Source organism: Saccopteryx leptura, chromosome 13 (assembly GCF_036850995.1).
Source record: "Saccopteryx leptura isolate mSacLep1 chromosome 13, mSacLep1_pri_phased_curated, whole genome shotgun sequence".
Lineage (NCBI taxonomy): Eukaryota > Metazoa > Chordata > Mammalia > Chiroptera > Emballonuridae > Saccopteryx > Saccopteryx leptura.
Window position 1 is genome coordinate 17,405,503 of NC_089515.1, and position 18,250 is coordinate 17,423,752.

Sequence of the window (18,250 nt, forward strand, 5' to 3'; positions counted from 1 at the left end):
TCCTACTAATCAGTTTTATCAAAAACATTCTTAGGCACAAGTGACTAAACACAACTTTTCAGAGACTCTACATGTTTATTAAAAACTGAATTTAAAGATACATTCTAATCCTGCATTGTGTTCACGCTGGACTTTTACAATACCTAATTGTAAAACATTTTCTTTATGAATTTGGTGTGACATGTCATGTTTAAGGCTATCTTGCCTGACCAACAATTCCTACCAGTCAGGACAAACCTCTGTTTTTTAAAAACTTCATTTTTAAGAAATCCTCACTTGAGCTTTTAATTATATTGATTTTAAGGACTTAATTACTGGCTACCTTTATCATCTAGGTATTAAACACAATTAAAACTCTAAAAATGGGAATATGGACTTAAACGAATCCATGAGGTAAATATGAACATTCATCTTATAGTGTTCTAAAAGACTACTAGAAACCTCAATAGGTATATTCCTAAAAATACCTTTGTAAATTCTGAATATAATTCTTGGTTGGTTTTCTGCAATCAATAATAGACACTACAGTATAAATTAGCATAGCCCTTCAGGCTTTGCTGAGTAATTAAGGCTCTGCAAAAGAGGTTAGAAATGTGATCATTCTTTAATTATTTATTGGCAGCTACTATATTCTCAGACACTGAATAAATGTAAAACTCATTGAAGAATAGTTTTTTTTAAAGAACTTAAGAATGATGACAGGTGATAATATATTTACAAAATCTCATTAAGCTATTGATAAAAGTTTTTAAAAGTATGCATGCATTTCCCAAGTATATTTAAAGAAATTATATACTATTGTACTTTTGATTTAAGTTTATAAGGAACAAATTTTAAATTCATTAGGTTTAAATATGCTCCCTTGTATGATTTAAAATTTGCTGTGCAAAATAAGTTTTTTTAAAAAACCTAAAATAAATGTACTCCCAATAAAGAATCAACACTGCTTCACATGTTTTATTTTGTCATACATTCTTCTAGAACCGGTTTCATTTTTCCAGTTTTGTAGAAAAATAGATGTTCCAGCCAACCTTTACTTAACTGTCTAGTCTTTAAGACCAATCAATATGTTCCCTGGAAAGATAAGTCTCATGACTAACTCATTTTCTTAAAATTCTTTGAGAAATAACTTTTTTTTTTTACTCCCAAAGCACAGTATTTCAACAGCAGCAGCCAACGTGGGGTATGAGCAGCTTAGCTTTCCCCCCTAAATAAAGCTTTGTATAAACCAGTGATTTTACTACAAAAACACTGTCCTTGAAAGAAAGGAGTAGCAGTCTGACATCAATGCAAAACTTGGAATGATTAGGTCATAAACATGGCACTTATAAGGTAGCTTATGAGAACATTCCACTTTTCTGTCCCTCCTTTATACCATCAGAAAAATAAAAGAAAAAGAAAACACTTCCTTTAAAATTCCCCTTAAATTTAAGTCTATACAATTTCAAAAATGACTTGTACCCAAAACAAATGCTTAAAAAAAAAAAAAAAGACTGTGCTAACAACTCTTACAATTCAGATATATATTTTTATAACATCTAAGACTGCAAGAGTTCTTATATTCAGTAGCTCTCTGGTTTAAGACGACCTCCATCTCCTTCACTTACAAAACGTTTTCTGCCCCTGTAATGCAAAGAACATAAACATGAAAACAGATACAAATTCTGACTACAGTCAATTTTAAAAACTTAAAACTTGGTATCTCCTGATTATTCATTAAATTTTTAAAGGTTTTATTGTTTAAAAAAAAAGTTAGTATGCCTCTAAATCTTCTGAAAATGGCTATATATCCTAGGATATAGCATATCAAATGAAATGCTAATCTGAGCAATATTGGGTTGAAAAAAAGCTAAATTACTGAAATAAGTTCATTCTTAAAAGGAGTCATGTAAAAAACCCTTAAAATATAAATAAGACATGTTTGCTATTTACAAATTTAATATTTACTTCTATGTCATCAATATTATTTGAAAGAAACAGCCAGGGGAGGAGGAGGGACATAAAAAGGAACAAATATAAGGTGACCGAGGATGACTTGACTGGGAGATGGGTATACAACATAATCGACTGTCCAAATGATGTGGAGATGTTTGCTCAAAATCTATGTACTATAGTTGACCAATGGCACTCTGTTACATTTAACTGTCTAAATAAAAAAAAAAGATAAACAGCCAAATAAGAAACAAAAATATAATCTAGAATTATGCAAACTAGAGCTACAGAACCAATCAAAATATCCATTTGTTTTTTTTTTTACTCCCCCACCTCAGTTTTATTGAGATTATACCCATGTTTAAAATATTTTTTTAATCTTTTTTCAGATGTAGAAAAGCCAAAACCTGAATATGGAAAAATAAATCAATCAAATTAACTCCAGTGTATGTTCCATTTGGGGATTCCTATTATTTCAAATGCAAGTGGCCTTGCTCTGTACTGTAACCACACTCTAGTTACATGTTGTAGCAAAAGCCCAGGAGAAATAGGTGACCAGCTGCCTAAAGCAGTAAGTGGAAAACAGAGCTTGGGCAGAATTAGCACTTTCTGCGGCCCTAGACCAACATGCAAAAGCATCTGAGCCCTGGCCAGTTGGCTCAGTGGTAGAGCGTCAGCCTGGCGTGCAGGAGTCCTGGGTTCGATTCCCGGCCAGGGCTTCTCCACCCCCCCTCCTTCCTCTCTGTCTCTCTCTTCCCCTCCCGCAGCCAAGGCTCCATTGGAGCAAAAAGATGGCCCGGGCGCTGGGGATGGCTCCGTGGCCTCTGCCCCAGGCGCTAGATAGAGTGGCTCTGGTTGCGACAGAGCGATGCCCCGGATGGGCAGAGCATCGCCCCCTGGTGGGCGTGCCGGGCGGATCCTGGTTGGGCGCATACGGGAGTCTGTCTGACTGCCCCTGTTTCCAGCTTCAGAGAAAAAAAAAAAAAAGGCATCTGAGATTACACACAAATGAGCAGCACTTTTCATACTAAGTCTAAGAAACCAACTATATTTTTGTGAAGATAAAGGCACAGACCTAGACCTGGCCCTGGCCAGGTGGCTCAGCAATAGAGCTCCACTTCACGTGTGGAAGTTCCAGGTTCAATTCCTGGTCAAGGCACTCAGGAGAAGCGCCCATCTGCTTCTCCCTCCCCCTCCCCCCATATTCTTTCTTTCTCTCTCCCTCTCTCTCTCTCTCTCTCTCTCTCTCTCTCTCTTCCCTCTCTTCCCCTCCTACATCCACAGCTCCAGTGGTTTGAGCAAGTTGGCCCTGGGTGCTGAGGATGGCTCCATGGCCCTGCCTCAGGCGCTGAAATAGCTTGGCTGCCAAGCAACAGAGCAGTGGCTCCAAATGGGCAATGCCCTGTAAGGGACTTGCCAGGTGGATCTTGGTCAGGTCACATGTGGGAGTCTGTCTCCTTGCCTCCCTCTCAGTTAATAAAAAATGAAATAAAATAAATAATAAATTAATAAAGGTACAGACCGAGGTGGGGAACAAAGCAGTAAGTAGCAAGAAGTCTTGCCAAAGTTGACAGTTTTACTGATGTATACCACTGGGAACAACAGTACTGACGTTCACCACTGGGAACATCAGTACCTAAAAGGTGCTGTCACCAAACAGAGATCTACATTTTCAACATTTTTATCAAAGCCACTAAACTGTATCCACCACTATTATCTTTCTCTTCTCTCTTAATGGGTTCTACTTTCTAGAACAAAGGACACTACCAGGAAGTATTTTTCTGAGATTTAACACTCACAGCACACTTAAATAAAAATACACAAAGCTTAGAATTTTTTTGATAAAAATGGTAAAAACTTAAAATGTACATAAAACAGACCCACATTAAGTTACCTATTACTAAAGAGTTAGATCCCAGTAACACAAATATAATACCTCCAAGAATCTGACATACATTTCCTAGTGAGGTAAGATCCAATTAGCCCCAATTCTCCATTTTATGACGGAGCAAAAGGAAACAATGTTGAGTTCAGGAATTATCCTACATATTGGAGTCTACCTCAGAAATAGTACATTACAACTCCCTAACCCTCAATTTTCTCATCTTATGTATGATATCTACACTGAAATAATATTTAAACTACATAGAATCGAGCCTGGTACACAGAATTGCTCCACAAAATTAATTTCTTTCCAGTAGCCTTATGAGGTAGTCCAATTTAGAGTCACAAGAGGGCAAAATAGGCTTTGCCCTTGTTCCTCCAGGAACACAAAATAGATGATTTTTCTTTCACTCTTGAGCGGCTCCAGGAAAAATAGTATTATTTTTCTGACAGAACTGGAATGACAGAAAATTAGCTTAGCCTTCCCAAGCACCTCAGCCAGTATTTTAGATTAAGAGAGCAATAAATAAAGTACCTTGAAGGACAAAGATCTCTGAGTTGTTTGGAAATTATTCCAGCCTGAAAACATTCTTCTACAAATCGCTCAAGCACAGAGTATGAATATGGGACATCCAGATTAATGTCTGGAATTTCATTATAAATTCTTTCATAACCCTAAAAACAATGAAATTGTATACAGAAGTATTATTAGCCCATATCAAATATATAACTTATACACATCACTGTCATCAAACGATACTTAAAACCAAATGTTCATATAGTTAAGACTGAAGTCAGGTCTGAAACTTGAAAAGCACAGATAATTGATACATTTGTTATAGCACGTTTTATTTAAAACTGTTCTTTCAAAAGATATTTAGGCCGACATCAGATATTGGACACATTTCTTCCCTATCTACTGTTCTTTATACGTATAGGGGTATGCAAAAGTAGGTTTACAGTTATAATACAAATAAATACAGTAATTAATAAATATAAAAATGTTTCACACACTCAAAACTATACACCTACTTTTGCTCATGCCTGTACATTTACATTTTTAAAAAATAAAAGGCAGGTAAGAATCTCACCAACATTTTAATAGCAATGCATACAATTTTAAACAAGAATAAATTAAGTACTTTAAAGTATAATTTGTTAAATAGTCATGTTTCTCTTTCGATATAAAATTGAACTTATATCTTAAAAATAAAACTCTTGAGGAACAATCACATTTTTAAAAATAAAGGTTAAAAAACCCACTGATGTGTTACTTTCCAAGAAATGGCTGCAAGAGATCAACACTGCCAATTAAAAACAAAACAAAACAAAAAACCCATAGACATACTACTAAACATACCTAAAGGGAAATTTCATTAACAGTTCATATTTTCACTCAACTATTATATATTTAAGGTATAAGTCTAAATATTGTTCATAATAATGTTATACTTACTCTTCTCATTTGGTCTAGAGTAATGGTAGAAGATTTCCAAAGAGATTTTAATAAATCCAAAATCATCTTAAATGTATTTTCTCCAGTTGACTCCAAAACCATTACAATGGCCTAAAAATTGAATGAATGAATGAATGAATGTATTTTGGTCATTAATTCATATAATAAATGGCTCCTAAAATGTATCAGATCCCTTTTCTCTAATATATAACTAAAATCACTACAAAAATTTAAAAACAACTTTCTTCATTAACGTATTTTAAAAAGAAAAGATGTGATTAAGAAGCACTGACCCTGGCCCTGGCCAGTTGGCTCAGTGGTAGAGTGTCGGCCTGGTGTGCGGAAGTCCCGGGTTCGATTCCCGGCCAGGGCACACAGGAGAAGCGCCCATCTGCTTCTCCACCCCTCCCCCTCTCCTTCCTCTCTGTCTCACTCTTCCCCTCCCGCAGCCAAGGCTCCATTGGAGCAAAGATGGCCCAGGCACTGGGGATGGCTCCATGGCCTCTGCCTCAGGCGCTAGACTGGCTCTGGTCGTAACAGAGCGATGCCCCGGATGGGCACAGCATCGCCCCCTGGTGGGCGTGCCGGGGTGGATCCCGGTCGGGCACATGCAGGAGTCTGTCTGACTGCCTCACCATTTCCAGCTTCAGAAAAATACAAAAAAAAAAAAAATGTAAAAAAAAAAAAAAAATCAGCACTGACCCTGTAATGCAAAAGGAAACCAATAATTCTCTTTGAAATATCAAAGCAATCTTACTTCATATACAAGCTCATGGTGAAAATGAGGTACTTCCAGGTCCTTAAGGCAATGTTCAGCTTCAGATATGTCTCCAGAGAGTAAATACTCTTTCAGCAGCATATCAATCTATTAAATTTAAGAATTGAGATGCATCAGAACTTTTTATTAATTGTGTTAAAGGATTTATTTACCCTCATCTCAATATACTACTAACTACATGATGAAATATGTTACAAACAGCTGTCTAAGAACATATAGACTTGACATGGCACTATCATAATAGAATTTTTTCATACTTAAAAAGTAAATCCCCTGACCTGTGGTGGCGCAGTGGATAAAGCGTCGACCTGGAAATGCTGAGGTCGCCGGTTCGAAACCCTGGGCTTGCCTGGTCGAGGCACATATGAGAGTTGATGCTTCCTGCTCCTCCCCACCTTCTCTCTCTGTCTCTCTCTCCTCTCTCTCTCCCTGTCTCTCTCTCTCTCCCATTCTCTCTCCTCTCTAAAATGAATTAAAAAAAAAAAAAAAAAAAAAATTTTTTTTTAAATTAAAAAAAAAAAAAAAAAAAAAAAGTAAATCCCCAATTTTTAAGTGGTTCATAATTATGAAGAAAATTAAGTGTTTCATTGAGTCTTAATAACCACTGAGATTGACCAGCCGACTTAAAATGTAGGCCTGAGTTGTGACCATACTACTTCAACGCTCCCTGTGAAACAAGGGATCTTAATACCACTAGAGGGCACTAACTGAAAGTCTCAAAATGAACTTTTAAAGTAGCACAAATTCGCACTTCCATCAAGATGTCCTTAGTGTCACACTCAGAGCAAAAAGAAAAAGAAAAAAGAAACATCAGGGCTTTACTAGCAAGGTAAAGATTGCCATATACTTTTCTCTACAACTGAGGATTTGAAACCCATTATCTAAAACATTCGTCAGTAATTCAGCTTCCAGTTATAGCTAGAGGCAAGTTTTGTTTTTCCTATTCAAATTTATACAATAAGATCTATAGCCCCAGAGAGAAGGGGGAAAGTTTTTCAGCACGAGAATGTCAACTAGGAATGTCTTTCCCTATACACTGCCTGTAACACCTTTGCACCTAGTAGATGCTCATTGATGATGACTGAATAAATAATCTCATGAATCTTCTACTTCGTATTGCATACATCTACAACATATTTCATAAAAGGTAAAGTAAATGCATCCTAATAATTCCTGCTATGCTTTAGAAAAATATCTAAAGCATGTCATCTGAATAACATTTTCACTCTATAATATTTATCATGTAAATTATATTACTTTGTTTCTAAACTTTACTATGTAACTTAAAGTATTTAAACATTTTCCATTAAGTTCCATTAACTTTTGAGAATGATGAATTAGGAACACATGTATACATTTCTAAGTCTTCTTTGCTCAACTCATCTTTCCATGTAAAAGTAAATGAATCTCAAAATGTCAAACAAATACTGGGTAGTTTTATTTCAATTTTTATCTTGACCATTTTTTATTGAGGTAATTCATATATCACAAAATAGTTTGGGAGTTTCCCAAATAATTAATTTCGGGGAGTACAGATATCTCTCAAATTACAATGGGCTTATGTTGCAATAACCCTATCATAAGTTGAAAATATCTTTTTTTCTAAGATTTTTATTTACTAAGTTGAAAATATCTTTAGAAAATGCATTTAATGTGAACCTACCAAACATCACAGCTTAGCCTAGCCTACCTTAACCATGCTCAGAACAAGTTCAAGTTAGGCAAAATCAACTCACTTCTGCTGCCCTGCATCACAAAGTATCATACCACATATATCACCAGCCCAGGAAAAGATCAAAATTCAAAGTACAGTTTCCACTGAATGTGTACAGCTTTCCCATCATCATAAAGTAAAAAAATCATTCAATCAGGCCCTGGCCGGTTGGCTCAGTGGTAGAGCATTGGCCTGGCATGCAGGAGTCCCGGGTTCGATTCCCGGCCAGCGTACACAGGAGAAGTGCCCATCTGCTTCTTCACCCCTCCTTCTCTCCTTCCTCTGTGTCTCTCTCTTCCCCTCCTGCAGTCAAGGCTCCATTGGAGCCAAGTTTGCCCGGGCGCTGAGGATGGCTCTGTGGCCTCTGCCTCAGGCGCTAGAATGGCTCTGATTGCGGCAGAGCAACGCCCCCAAGATGGGCAGAGCATCGCCCGCTGGTGGGCATGCCAGGTGGATCCCGGTCGGGTGCATGTGGGAGTCTGTCTGACTGCCTCCCAGTTTCTGGCTTTAAAAAAAAAAAAAATCATTCAATCAAACCATCCTAAATTGGGGATATATTACCCATCTGTATTACCATCTTAACAATATTAAGGCTGCTAATCCATAAACATGGGTATCTATTAATTTAGGTCTTCTTTCGTTTCTTTCAGCAATGTTTTGCAGTTTTCAGTGTATAAGATTTGCACTTCTTTTGATTAATACTTATTCCAAAGTATTTTAATCTTTTTATGCTATTGTAAATGTAACTGTTTTCTCAATTTCATTCCAAATCAATTGTTAATGTGCAGAAATAAAACTGAATTTTGTATACTGATCTTGTACCTTGCTACCATGCTGAATTCGTTTTATTAGTTAATAGTTTGGCTTTTGGCTGTGTGTGTGTGTGGGGGGGGGATTCATTTGGTTTTTCTTATACAGATCACGTCAGCTAAGACCAGAGATAATTTTACTTCCTTTACAATCCAGGTGCCCTTTATTTCACTTTCTTGTCAAACTGCCCGGGTATCTTGATTGTTTTTATACTGTAATTGTTCTAATAACTTTTTAATTTAAAAAAACCCATATTGCAACCATGATATTATTAGCACCAACTCATCTATCTTACATAAAAGCAAAAATGGTCATAGCTCTAACTACATTTTAAGTTCCTTAACATTCATATAGCTGTACCTATCATTAAGAAATTTACTGGCCCTGGCCGGTTGGCTCAGCGGTAGAGCGTCGGCCTAGCGTGCGGAGGACCCGGGTTCGATTCCCGGCCAGGGCACACAGGAGAAGCGCCCATTTGCTTCTCCACCCCTCCGCCGCGCTTTCCTCTCTGTCTCTCTCTTCCCCTCCCGCAGCCAAGGCTCCATTGGAGCAAAGATGGCCCGGGCGCTGGGGATGGCTCTGTGGCCTCTGCCTCAGGCGCTAGAGTGGCTCTGGTCGCAACATGGCGACACCCAGGATGGGCAGAGCATCGCCCCCTGGTGGGCAGAGCATCGCCCCCTGGTGGGCGTACCGGGTGGATCCCGGTAGGGCGCATGCGGGAGTCTGTCTGACTGTCTCTCCGTTTCCAGCTTCAGAAAAATGGAAAAAAAAAAAAGAAATTTACTGAGTATCAAAACTATAATCACATTAAAAACTATATTCTAGCCCTGGCCAATGGTGCAGTGAATGGAGTATTGGTCCTGGATGCCACGCCACAGTCACTAGTTCGATCCGGGGTCACCAGCTCAAGCCTAGGGTCACTGGATGACTCGACCCCAAGGGCACAAGCTCAACCCCCAGTCAGGGTACATATGATAAGTAATCATGACACAATTAAAGTGGAACAATGAGTTGATGCTTCTCTCTCCCCCTTACCCTCTTCCTCTTCCACCCCACTCAAAAAAAAAAAAAAAAAAAAAAAAAAAAGAGATTATACTCTAAAATCAGAAGTTCATGATCTATAAATCTAATTTTCTTAAAAATCAACAAATAAAATTTTTAAAATAGTTTTTGCTATCCTGATATAGAACATCATTTTATTGCCATAAAAAAATCCAGAGAATGAATCCTGCATTTTAATGTAATAAATTACTTTTTCTTTTAATGTTGCATACAGTGAACCTCCTTATAATAATGCATCACTCTCCATCCACCACTGATCTACTCGTGTTCATAATTTACAATCTGGGACTATACAGTTTCAAGTCCTCACATAAAAATGAATATTTATTGAATAACTACAAAACAGAAAGTCTTATTTCAACAGTATTTGAATTTTTTTTTTTTTTGACAGAAACAGAGAGAGAAGACTCAGACAGAGGGATAGATAAGGCAGACAGGAAGGGAGAGATGAGAAGCATCAATTCTTCGTTGCGGCATTTTAGTTGTTTGTTGATTGCTTCTCATATGTGCCTTGACCAGGAGGCTACAGGAGACCGAGTAACCCCTTGCTCAAGCCAGCGACTTTGGGCATAAGCTGGTGAGCCTTGGGGTTTCGAATCTGGGTCCTCTGCGTCCCAGTCCGATGCTCTGTCCACTGCGCCATCGCCTGGTCAGGCAGTATTTGAAAATTTTTAAATACTGTACCAATATAAGAAAATTACTTCATGCATTCCTTTGAGGTTCACAGTTTCCTTAATAACACAGTCTCATTTTTAAGTCAGGGAAACCATACAAATTTAATAACTATATAATTATTGTATAATTTATGGTGAAAGGGTATGAAGCCAAACATAAAAAGATTATTCAATGTTCCATTTGTATCTATAAGACAGAACTTAATTTTGTCCACAAAAATACCAGCTAGAGGGCAGCTTATTTCTCTAGAGAAATACATAGATAATAAATTAAATAACCAATAGTTACCTCTTTAACAAGGTGATTGACAGACTTCTGCCCACCTCCAGAGCCCCACACACTATCTTTGCGCTTTCCACCTTTAGACATACTCAGGAGCACAGTAGCCTTGTCCAGGGCCGCTCTACAAAAATGATTAGTTAATTAATTTTTGTTTGGACATGCTTCAGGTTGACCAAATTATGAATAAAGTTTGAAAACAAAAACCATAATATTCAAAAGTCTTTTTAGAAACTATTTTCCTAAATAAAAAGTTTGGAGCAAAATAAGTTGCTTCTCATGTTAACATTCTCACACTCTTCTTATTGCCATTTCCCAGTGAACAAAAATCTAACGTTATTACAAAATAAGTGATCCACACTGAGAAGGAACATTTCACAAAAAACTAAGTTTTACTTAGATCCATGCGTTCCCACCAGAGCAACCATTCCACTATGACCTGAAGTAGTCCTAGAAAATTAACATCTATACCTAAGAAAACCGAGCACATGGTTACGCCCAAATCTAAGTTTCCAGGTAGTTTACCTAAAGGGACCTTACAGAACACGCTCAGTTCAATCTTTTTATTTTATAATAAGGAAACGGAGGCCCAGAGGATAGTGGTGTAACATGATGATGGTTTAGCTAAAATCCAGATCTTTTGCATTATAGTACTGTTCTCTTCCTATTAAATCAAGCCAACAATCTCTCAATTTTGTTTTAACAGTGGAGAATACAAACAAATGACAAACAGATGTCCATAATGTCTGATTAATTCATGTGTCATCTAAATAGAATCCTGTGGAATTGTCCCCTCTTTTGAAATTCTAAGTAGGAAAATTAATTTACTTACCTAGCCTGTACACAATCTACAGTTCCTTTGTAACTATCAATATAGGTATTACATAAAATTCCATCTCCAACAGCTCTAGCAATAAACTGGCCCACCAACTATAATAAGAAAAAAAGAGCTATATAAAAACATCTAAAATAAACCTTTATAGGATACAATTTCTAAATACATAAATGATGAAGGATGACCTACACAGTCAATACCTAAAACAGATCAGAATATTCAAAAAAACATCTATTCAGCAGCTACTAGTTATGCTTGGCACACATTCCCACATCTTAACCTTCAAGTTGGGTGCTATGGGGGGTGGAGGTACATCTGTTTTGCTCATTACTGAATCGCCAACACCTTCCACAATGCCTGAAAAAGAGTATGTGATCAAAAATACTTAAGTCAATGACTTAAAGTCAAGAAAAAAACCTCTTTTCTGGAGGAAGAAAAAATATGGAACTAGGTTTTCTCAAAAAACTGTTTGATTAAAAAATTTACCTTACATTAAAAGCTGTACACAGCTATTTATCTGAAAGTATGTTCACAGCATTATTTCTTATAAAAATTGGAAACTTTAGTGTCCAACAATAAAAGTATGGCTAAATGATGCATGTATAATGATGTATATACTATGTAACCACAGGGAAATATATTTACATTTTATAGTGTAAGGAAAATCAAGTTTCCAAATAGCATATTCAGTATGATTTCATTTTTTATTAAAATAGAAAAATATGGCCCTGGCCGGTTAGCTCAGTGGTGGAGCGTCGGCCTGGCATGCAGAAGTCCCGGGTTCGATTCCCGGCCAGGGCACACAGGAGAAGCACCTATCTGCTTCTCCACCCCTCCCCCTCTCCTTCCTCTCTGTCTCTCTCTTCCCCTCCGGCAGCCAAGGCTCCATTGGAGCAAAGATGGCCCGGGCGCTGGGGATGGCTCCTTGGCCTCTGCCCCAGGCACCAGAGTGGCTCTGGTTGCAACAGAGCGATGCCCCGGATGGGCAGAGCATCGCCCCCTGGTGGGCAGAGCGTCGCCCCCTGGTGGGCATGCCAGGTGGATCCCGGTCGGGCGCATGCAGGAGTCTGACAGTCTCTCCCCGTTTCTAGCTTCAGAAGAATACAGAAAAAAACAAAACAAAACAAAAAAAAAAAAACAGAAAAATATAAGGATATATAAAAACCATACATTTAACCCACAGAAAGTAGAATAAATATTCAACACCAAAATGTAAACCATGAGATCTTTCTTCATTTTGGATTTTCTTTCTTCTCCAAAAATTTCCAGGTGGCTCAGTGGGTAAAGCACTGACCAGGCTAGCCAGCCAGAGGTTGTGGGTTCACTCCCAGTCAGGGTGTGTATGAGAAGTGATCAATGAATACACAATTAAGTGTTAACAACCAAGCGAAACAAGTTAATGCCTCTCTCTCTCTCTCCCTCCCCCTTCCTCTCTTTCTCAAATCAATAGAAAAAATTTTTTTTAATTCTATAATGAATATGAACTTACATAATCATTCTTTTTAAAGTATGGTTATTGGTATTAAAAAAAAAGTCTATGTTAGAATCACAGCTCAGTAACATAGACTACTGTCTGTCATCAGAAAGTATAATAGAAACAGCATTTAAGAATTAACTTACCTATACTCTATTCCTAAATTAATGTTTAAGTGCTCCTGCCTTGATATAAAACTTTGGTCAAGTAACCAGCAAAAATTTTATACATTTTTTAATTTCAAACCAGAAAGTCATTATTACAATGTCAGCATGTATTAAGTCTAATAAAAGTATAAGGCTCTGAGAATAGAAACCTAAACAGAAGCATAAACCATGAATTTTATAATTATTTCCCCACAATGCCTCAAAAGGGAAGTCTTACTTATGATCAAACTGAATCCTCAAAAATAACATTTTACATTTTTTAAAAATTCCAGCTCATAAAACAGCTTAACTACATATAATAGAGAATTTACAACAAAAAAAGTATGACTTAAAAACTACACAGAGAATTGGGGGGAAAGCAGAGTGTAAAATTACAGTATGATAAAAACTACGTTTGGAGAAAAAAATCAGCTCAGGGAAAATACACTGAAATGTTAGACGGTAGTTTTTGTGTGGCAGGAAATAAGGGCCATACTTTCCTCTTCCATCTACTAAACTTCCTAGGGGTATGTATTACTTCTGTAATTACAAAGGTAGTGGGGGAAGAGAATGAACAAAAATCATACGAACCTGTGGCGCTCTAGGAGTATCCAATGCTAATTCAGGTAGATCTTTCAACAATTTATCAAATGATTTTTCTACATCATTTGTGCTCACTACTGTCCCACAAAGATCAGAAAGAAGCTTAGATGTCATTTCTCTATGACTAGCCTTTCCCTCCAATGCCAAGGACACTGCCAACACTGGTACTCCACTTTTCATTTCACCAAGATTTAAATCTCTTAGCATTTCCTATTAAAAATAAAAAAGGTATTTTACTTTTGAAAAAAATCAAGATTTTATTTATCTTTTCCTCTCCCTGTTTGGAAATAATCAAAAAAGCAGTCATATTTTTAAGCATAAGATAAATACCTTACTCTGCATATAAATTACACATTTACCTACTTTGTCAATCTTCAACTGTCTGAACATCATGAACTTAAGAATGTGAATTATATACCTAAAACAGTTTATTAAACCATGTAATATTACTAAGTTTGCTATTACAAATTAACCAATCCTCTGCTTTATAATATTATTCTAGGAATATTGCTTTATAAGCATATACAGAGAAATTTGTTTTACATGATTATAAGCTGTTTATACTCTACTTTTCTCCAAAGCTTTCTCTTTGCACAAAACTTTATTTTATACTGTCATATACAGTTTAAAATGAGATGTTAAACCATTGTTTTTAAAGTGGGATTTTTGTTTTAAATGTTGAAATAAAGTTAAAATTTTCTATTAAAAATATAATCTCAGCAACTAATATTTATTATGTATCAGGCATTCCAACAGCCACTTTATTTTATCTCATTTAATACTCAAAACAACTTTTTGAGGGCAGATACTATCACCATGCTCTACACACAAAGCACAGAAAAATTAAGTATTTGCCAAGGACACACAGCTGGAGTGGCCAGGTTGGAAGTGGACTACAGACACTTTGACCCTTGAGGCTAAATTCTAACAAATACTTAGCGTGCCTTCCTTTCACTCAAAATTTTCTCAGAATATTTAAATCATGATATGCTACTAAAAGAGTGCCAGTACTATTTTCAGAAGCACCTAACTGATGTCCTTGTAAATTATCTCTTCCACTCCATTTCATCTTTCTGAACTGCACTTGAACAGCTAAATCATTGCCTTTAAACATGATACTACTTCCTGAAACACCCTCTCCAACCATCTTACCCTGGCAAACTCCTAACCCATCTTAGATGGCTCAATAAACTCTTCTATCACTGTCATTTTATGCTTCCATAACACTCTGCTCATAGTACTACTCAGTTAATAAACACAGCATACTGTTGGTCCCATGCAAGGTAGGTAAGCGCTGTTCAACAGTCCCTGTCCTCGTACGACTCAGTTAAATTCTTCCTCTACAATACAGTGTTTCACATTATATTCCAATAATGTTTATATATCATTTCCCTCACTTCACTGAGCTTCAGAAGGGCAGGAATCACCTAGTACAAATTTCTCCACATAGAATGCACTGAACAAATACTTGCTTCATATTCAAATCCTACAAATCCAAACATATGAAACCTCATGGTATCAGACAAACCAAGGAAGTCCAGTCTGAATTAAAAGAATCTAAAAAGGGGCCCTGGCCGGTTGGCTCAGCGGTGGAGCGTCAGCCTGGCGTGCGGGGGACCGGGGTTCGATTCCCAGCCAGGGCACATAGGAGAAGCGCCCATTTGCTTCTCCACCCCCTCCCCCTCCTTCCTCTCTGTCTCTCTCTTCCCCTCCCGCAGCCAGGGCTCCATTGGAGCAAGGATGGCCCGAGCGCTGGGGATGGCTCCTTGGCCTCTGCCCCAGGCGCTGGAGTGGCTCTGGTCGAGGCGGAGCGGCGCCCCGGAGGGGCGGAGCGTCGCCCCCTGGTGGGCAGAGCGTCGCCCCTGGTGGGCGTGCCGGGTGGATCCCGGTCGGGCGCATGCGGGAGTCTGTCTGACTGTCTCTCCCCGTTTCCAGCTTCAGAAAAATACAAAAAAAAAAAAAAAAAGAATCTAAAAAGGGCCCTGGCCGGTTGGCTCAGTGGTAGAGCGTCGGCCTGGCGTGAGGAAGTCCCGGGTTAGATTCCAGGCCAGGGCACACAGGAGAGGCATCCATCTGCTTCCCCACCCCTCCCCCTCTCCTTCCTCTCTGTCTCTCACTTCCCTTCATGCAGCCGAGGCTCCATTGGAGCAAAAGTTGGCCCGGGTGCTGAGGATGGCTCTGTGGCCTCTGCCTCAGGCGCTAGAGTGGCTCTGGTTGCGACAGAGCGACGCCCCGGATGGGCAGAGCATCGCCCCCTGGTGGGCATGCCGGGTGGATCCTGGTCGGGCGCATGAGGGAGTCTGTCTGACTGCCTCCCCGTTTCCAGCTTCAGAAAAATACAAAAAAAAAAAAAATCTAAAAAGTCTTCTAAGAGTTGAAATTTTATTAATTTAAGTCAGTAATCCTAACACCTATACCAATAATTTCATTTTACCCTTTTAGATTTACTTAATAAAAAATTCATAACACAGTAAATGTTCCCCTAACAAGTTATCATATTTGTTCTCTTGGTTTCTGTATACGGTTTTTTTCAAATCATTTCTGTGTTATTTTTAACAGAGTACAAAAATATTTTTTATTCTAATCCTAAACACTGATTTGAATGTCAAAAAAAATGGAACAAAATCAAGCATTTTAACTGAGATCCCTGAAGAGGCATTAGAAGGCCCATGAATGCCTTGAAATTATCAAAATTATATTTTATAAACTATCAATTATAAAAGTGGTTTATAATTATAAAAATTATAAAGATATCGTGATATGTCATTTTTCAGAGAAGGAGATGACATATAGCCCTCATCAGATCCCAGAGGTTAAGAATTGATCTAAATTAATAAAATTTTACTCCATTTCTTAGTTAGAAATTCATTTACGAAAAAGAAAATTCTTGAATTTATTCAGCAATCCAAGATCATTCTAGATATGTTCTGCTTTTAATAGCGTTTTCTCTTCTACATGAAACAAATTGTAACTGCAACTTTAAACCTACCGCAACTTCATTAGTATCTCCATGCTCAAAATATTCCTGTATGATTGGTGTTAAAGTCTTCTCAAATGCTGTTTCATCCAAAGGCAAAACTACAGTTTCATAAACACAGTTCTCCTAGGAAGGAAGAGAGAGAAAGAGTTATAAATTAAAGAACAAAATATTCAGTTAAACTGGAATTATTTTTTTTTTAACGTTTAGTTATTGATTTTCGTGAGAGAGGAAGGGAGAGAAAGAGAGAGACAGGAACTTCTATCTGTTCCTGTATATGCCCTGACCAGGTATCAAACCAGCAACCTCTGCACTCCGGGACAATGCTCTAAACAGCTGAACTATCTGGCCAGGGAAAAACTGGAATTGTTTTATAATTTTATATTCCAACTGATTCGTAATCCAATTCTAGGAAAGAAGACATGCTACATGCTTTGATCAGTTATTTATATAAAAATAGACTCTGTTACTGTTCCTTTACAAAATTTAAATATAACAAACCAACATACAGATTAGTAATAACCACAACAAATATGACTTGCTTCAAACCCCCCAATATCTTCTGTTAATTCTTTAGATTTTTCACAAAATCAATCCTTCGGTGACCAAAAAGCTTTAAGATGGCTTCCTATCATATCTAGTGTTTTCATCAAAACTTCACTTAAAAAATAATGAAGCAGGAACCAAAGCCTTCATGATTAGCATTATCATAATAAAAGTCCCTATAACAAAAATCTATGTTGTCATGACTAAAATATCCTCAAAGGAAAAGCACTACTAAACTGAAATTTCAAAAAGAAGTATCCCCGCTCCCTTCTCTTATGCAAAAATATCTGAAATGTTTATATTCAACTTGTGACTGGCTCTCATCTAACAACATAAACTTGAAAGATTATGTATTAAAACTAGAATATTTAGCAAAGTTTCTACAGTATTTGAATCCTACTGGTTTGAAATTTTATTATTTCATGTTCTCTTAGAAAGAGTTCCATATCCAACTATTAGTTAAAATAGATTAAGTACATACATATAAACAACATACGTTAAAAGCAATCTAACATATACCCTGATAATTTCCTGTCTAAAATTTTCACTACCACCTCTTATCTTATACCGAGAGTACTTTATCTAGCTTGTGGGGGTGGCGAGGAGGAACAAAATGGAGGTACAAGATGAAAAAAGACTGGTCATGAATTTTAATCATTAAAGCTGGTAAAGCTGGGAAATGAGTACAAGTGGTTTTATTATAATATTCTACTATTGTATAAGTTAGAAATTTTCCAGTAAAAAGATAAATACATGTAAGTTCATTAGAAAATCTATTAAAATTTTACATTATCAGCAATGTCCCTAGAAAAGATACACATTTAAAATCTACGAAACTTACCACCCTAAACAGAAATATTTAAAAGGAACTTAGTATCTACAAGTCTTTAAGATATTCAAATATATATATATTCTTCTAAACTTTCATTACTATAGAAACTATGTTGAATTTATTGAAAAATACTTAATCTGATAATCCTTCTCTCTCTGTCCCTGAATAAATAAATAAATAATAAATAAATAAATAGGTAATTCTAGGTGAATTTGTCAAGATCTACTTTTGACTCCCTTCAGAACCC

The 18,250-nt window shown here is 37.1% G+C and overlaps 1 protein-coding gene across 3 annotated transcripts in view; it reads right to left on the reverse strand.

Moving 5' to 3' along the window:
- Positions 1-930: 930 nt before the first annotated feature.
- The window catches only part of PDCD4 (programmed cell death 4), a 30,097-nt gene continuing 12,777 nt past the window's right edge, over positions 931-18,250 (reverse strand). For all 3 annotated transcript variants that reach the window (XM_066354767.1, XM_066354769.1, XM_066354768.1), the window contains exons 5-12: positions 16,638-16,751; positions 13,637-13,858; positions 11,423-11,520; positions 10,600-10,714; positions 6,030-6,137; positions 5,273-5,383; positions 4,352-4,491; positions 931-1,623 (exon numbers count right to left, since the gene is read on the reverse strand). In XM_066354767.1, the coding sequence (XP_066210864.1) occupies positions 1,563-1,623; positions 4,352-4,491; positions 5,273-5,383; positions 6,030-6,137; positions 10,600-10,714; positions 11,423-11,520; positions 13,637-13,858; positions 16,638-16,751 (969 nt within the window). In that variant the 3' untranslated portion in view covers positions 931-1,562. The remainder of the gene's footprint in view (positions 1,624-4,351; positions 4,492-5,272; positions 5,384-6,029; positions 6,138-10,599; positions 10,715-11,422; positions 11,521-13,636; positions 13,859-16,637; positions 16,752-18,250) is intronic.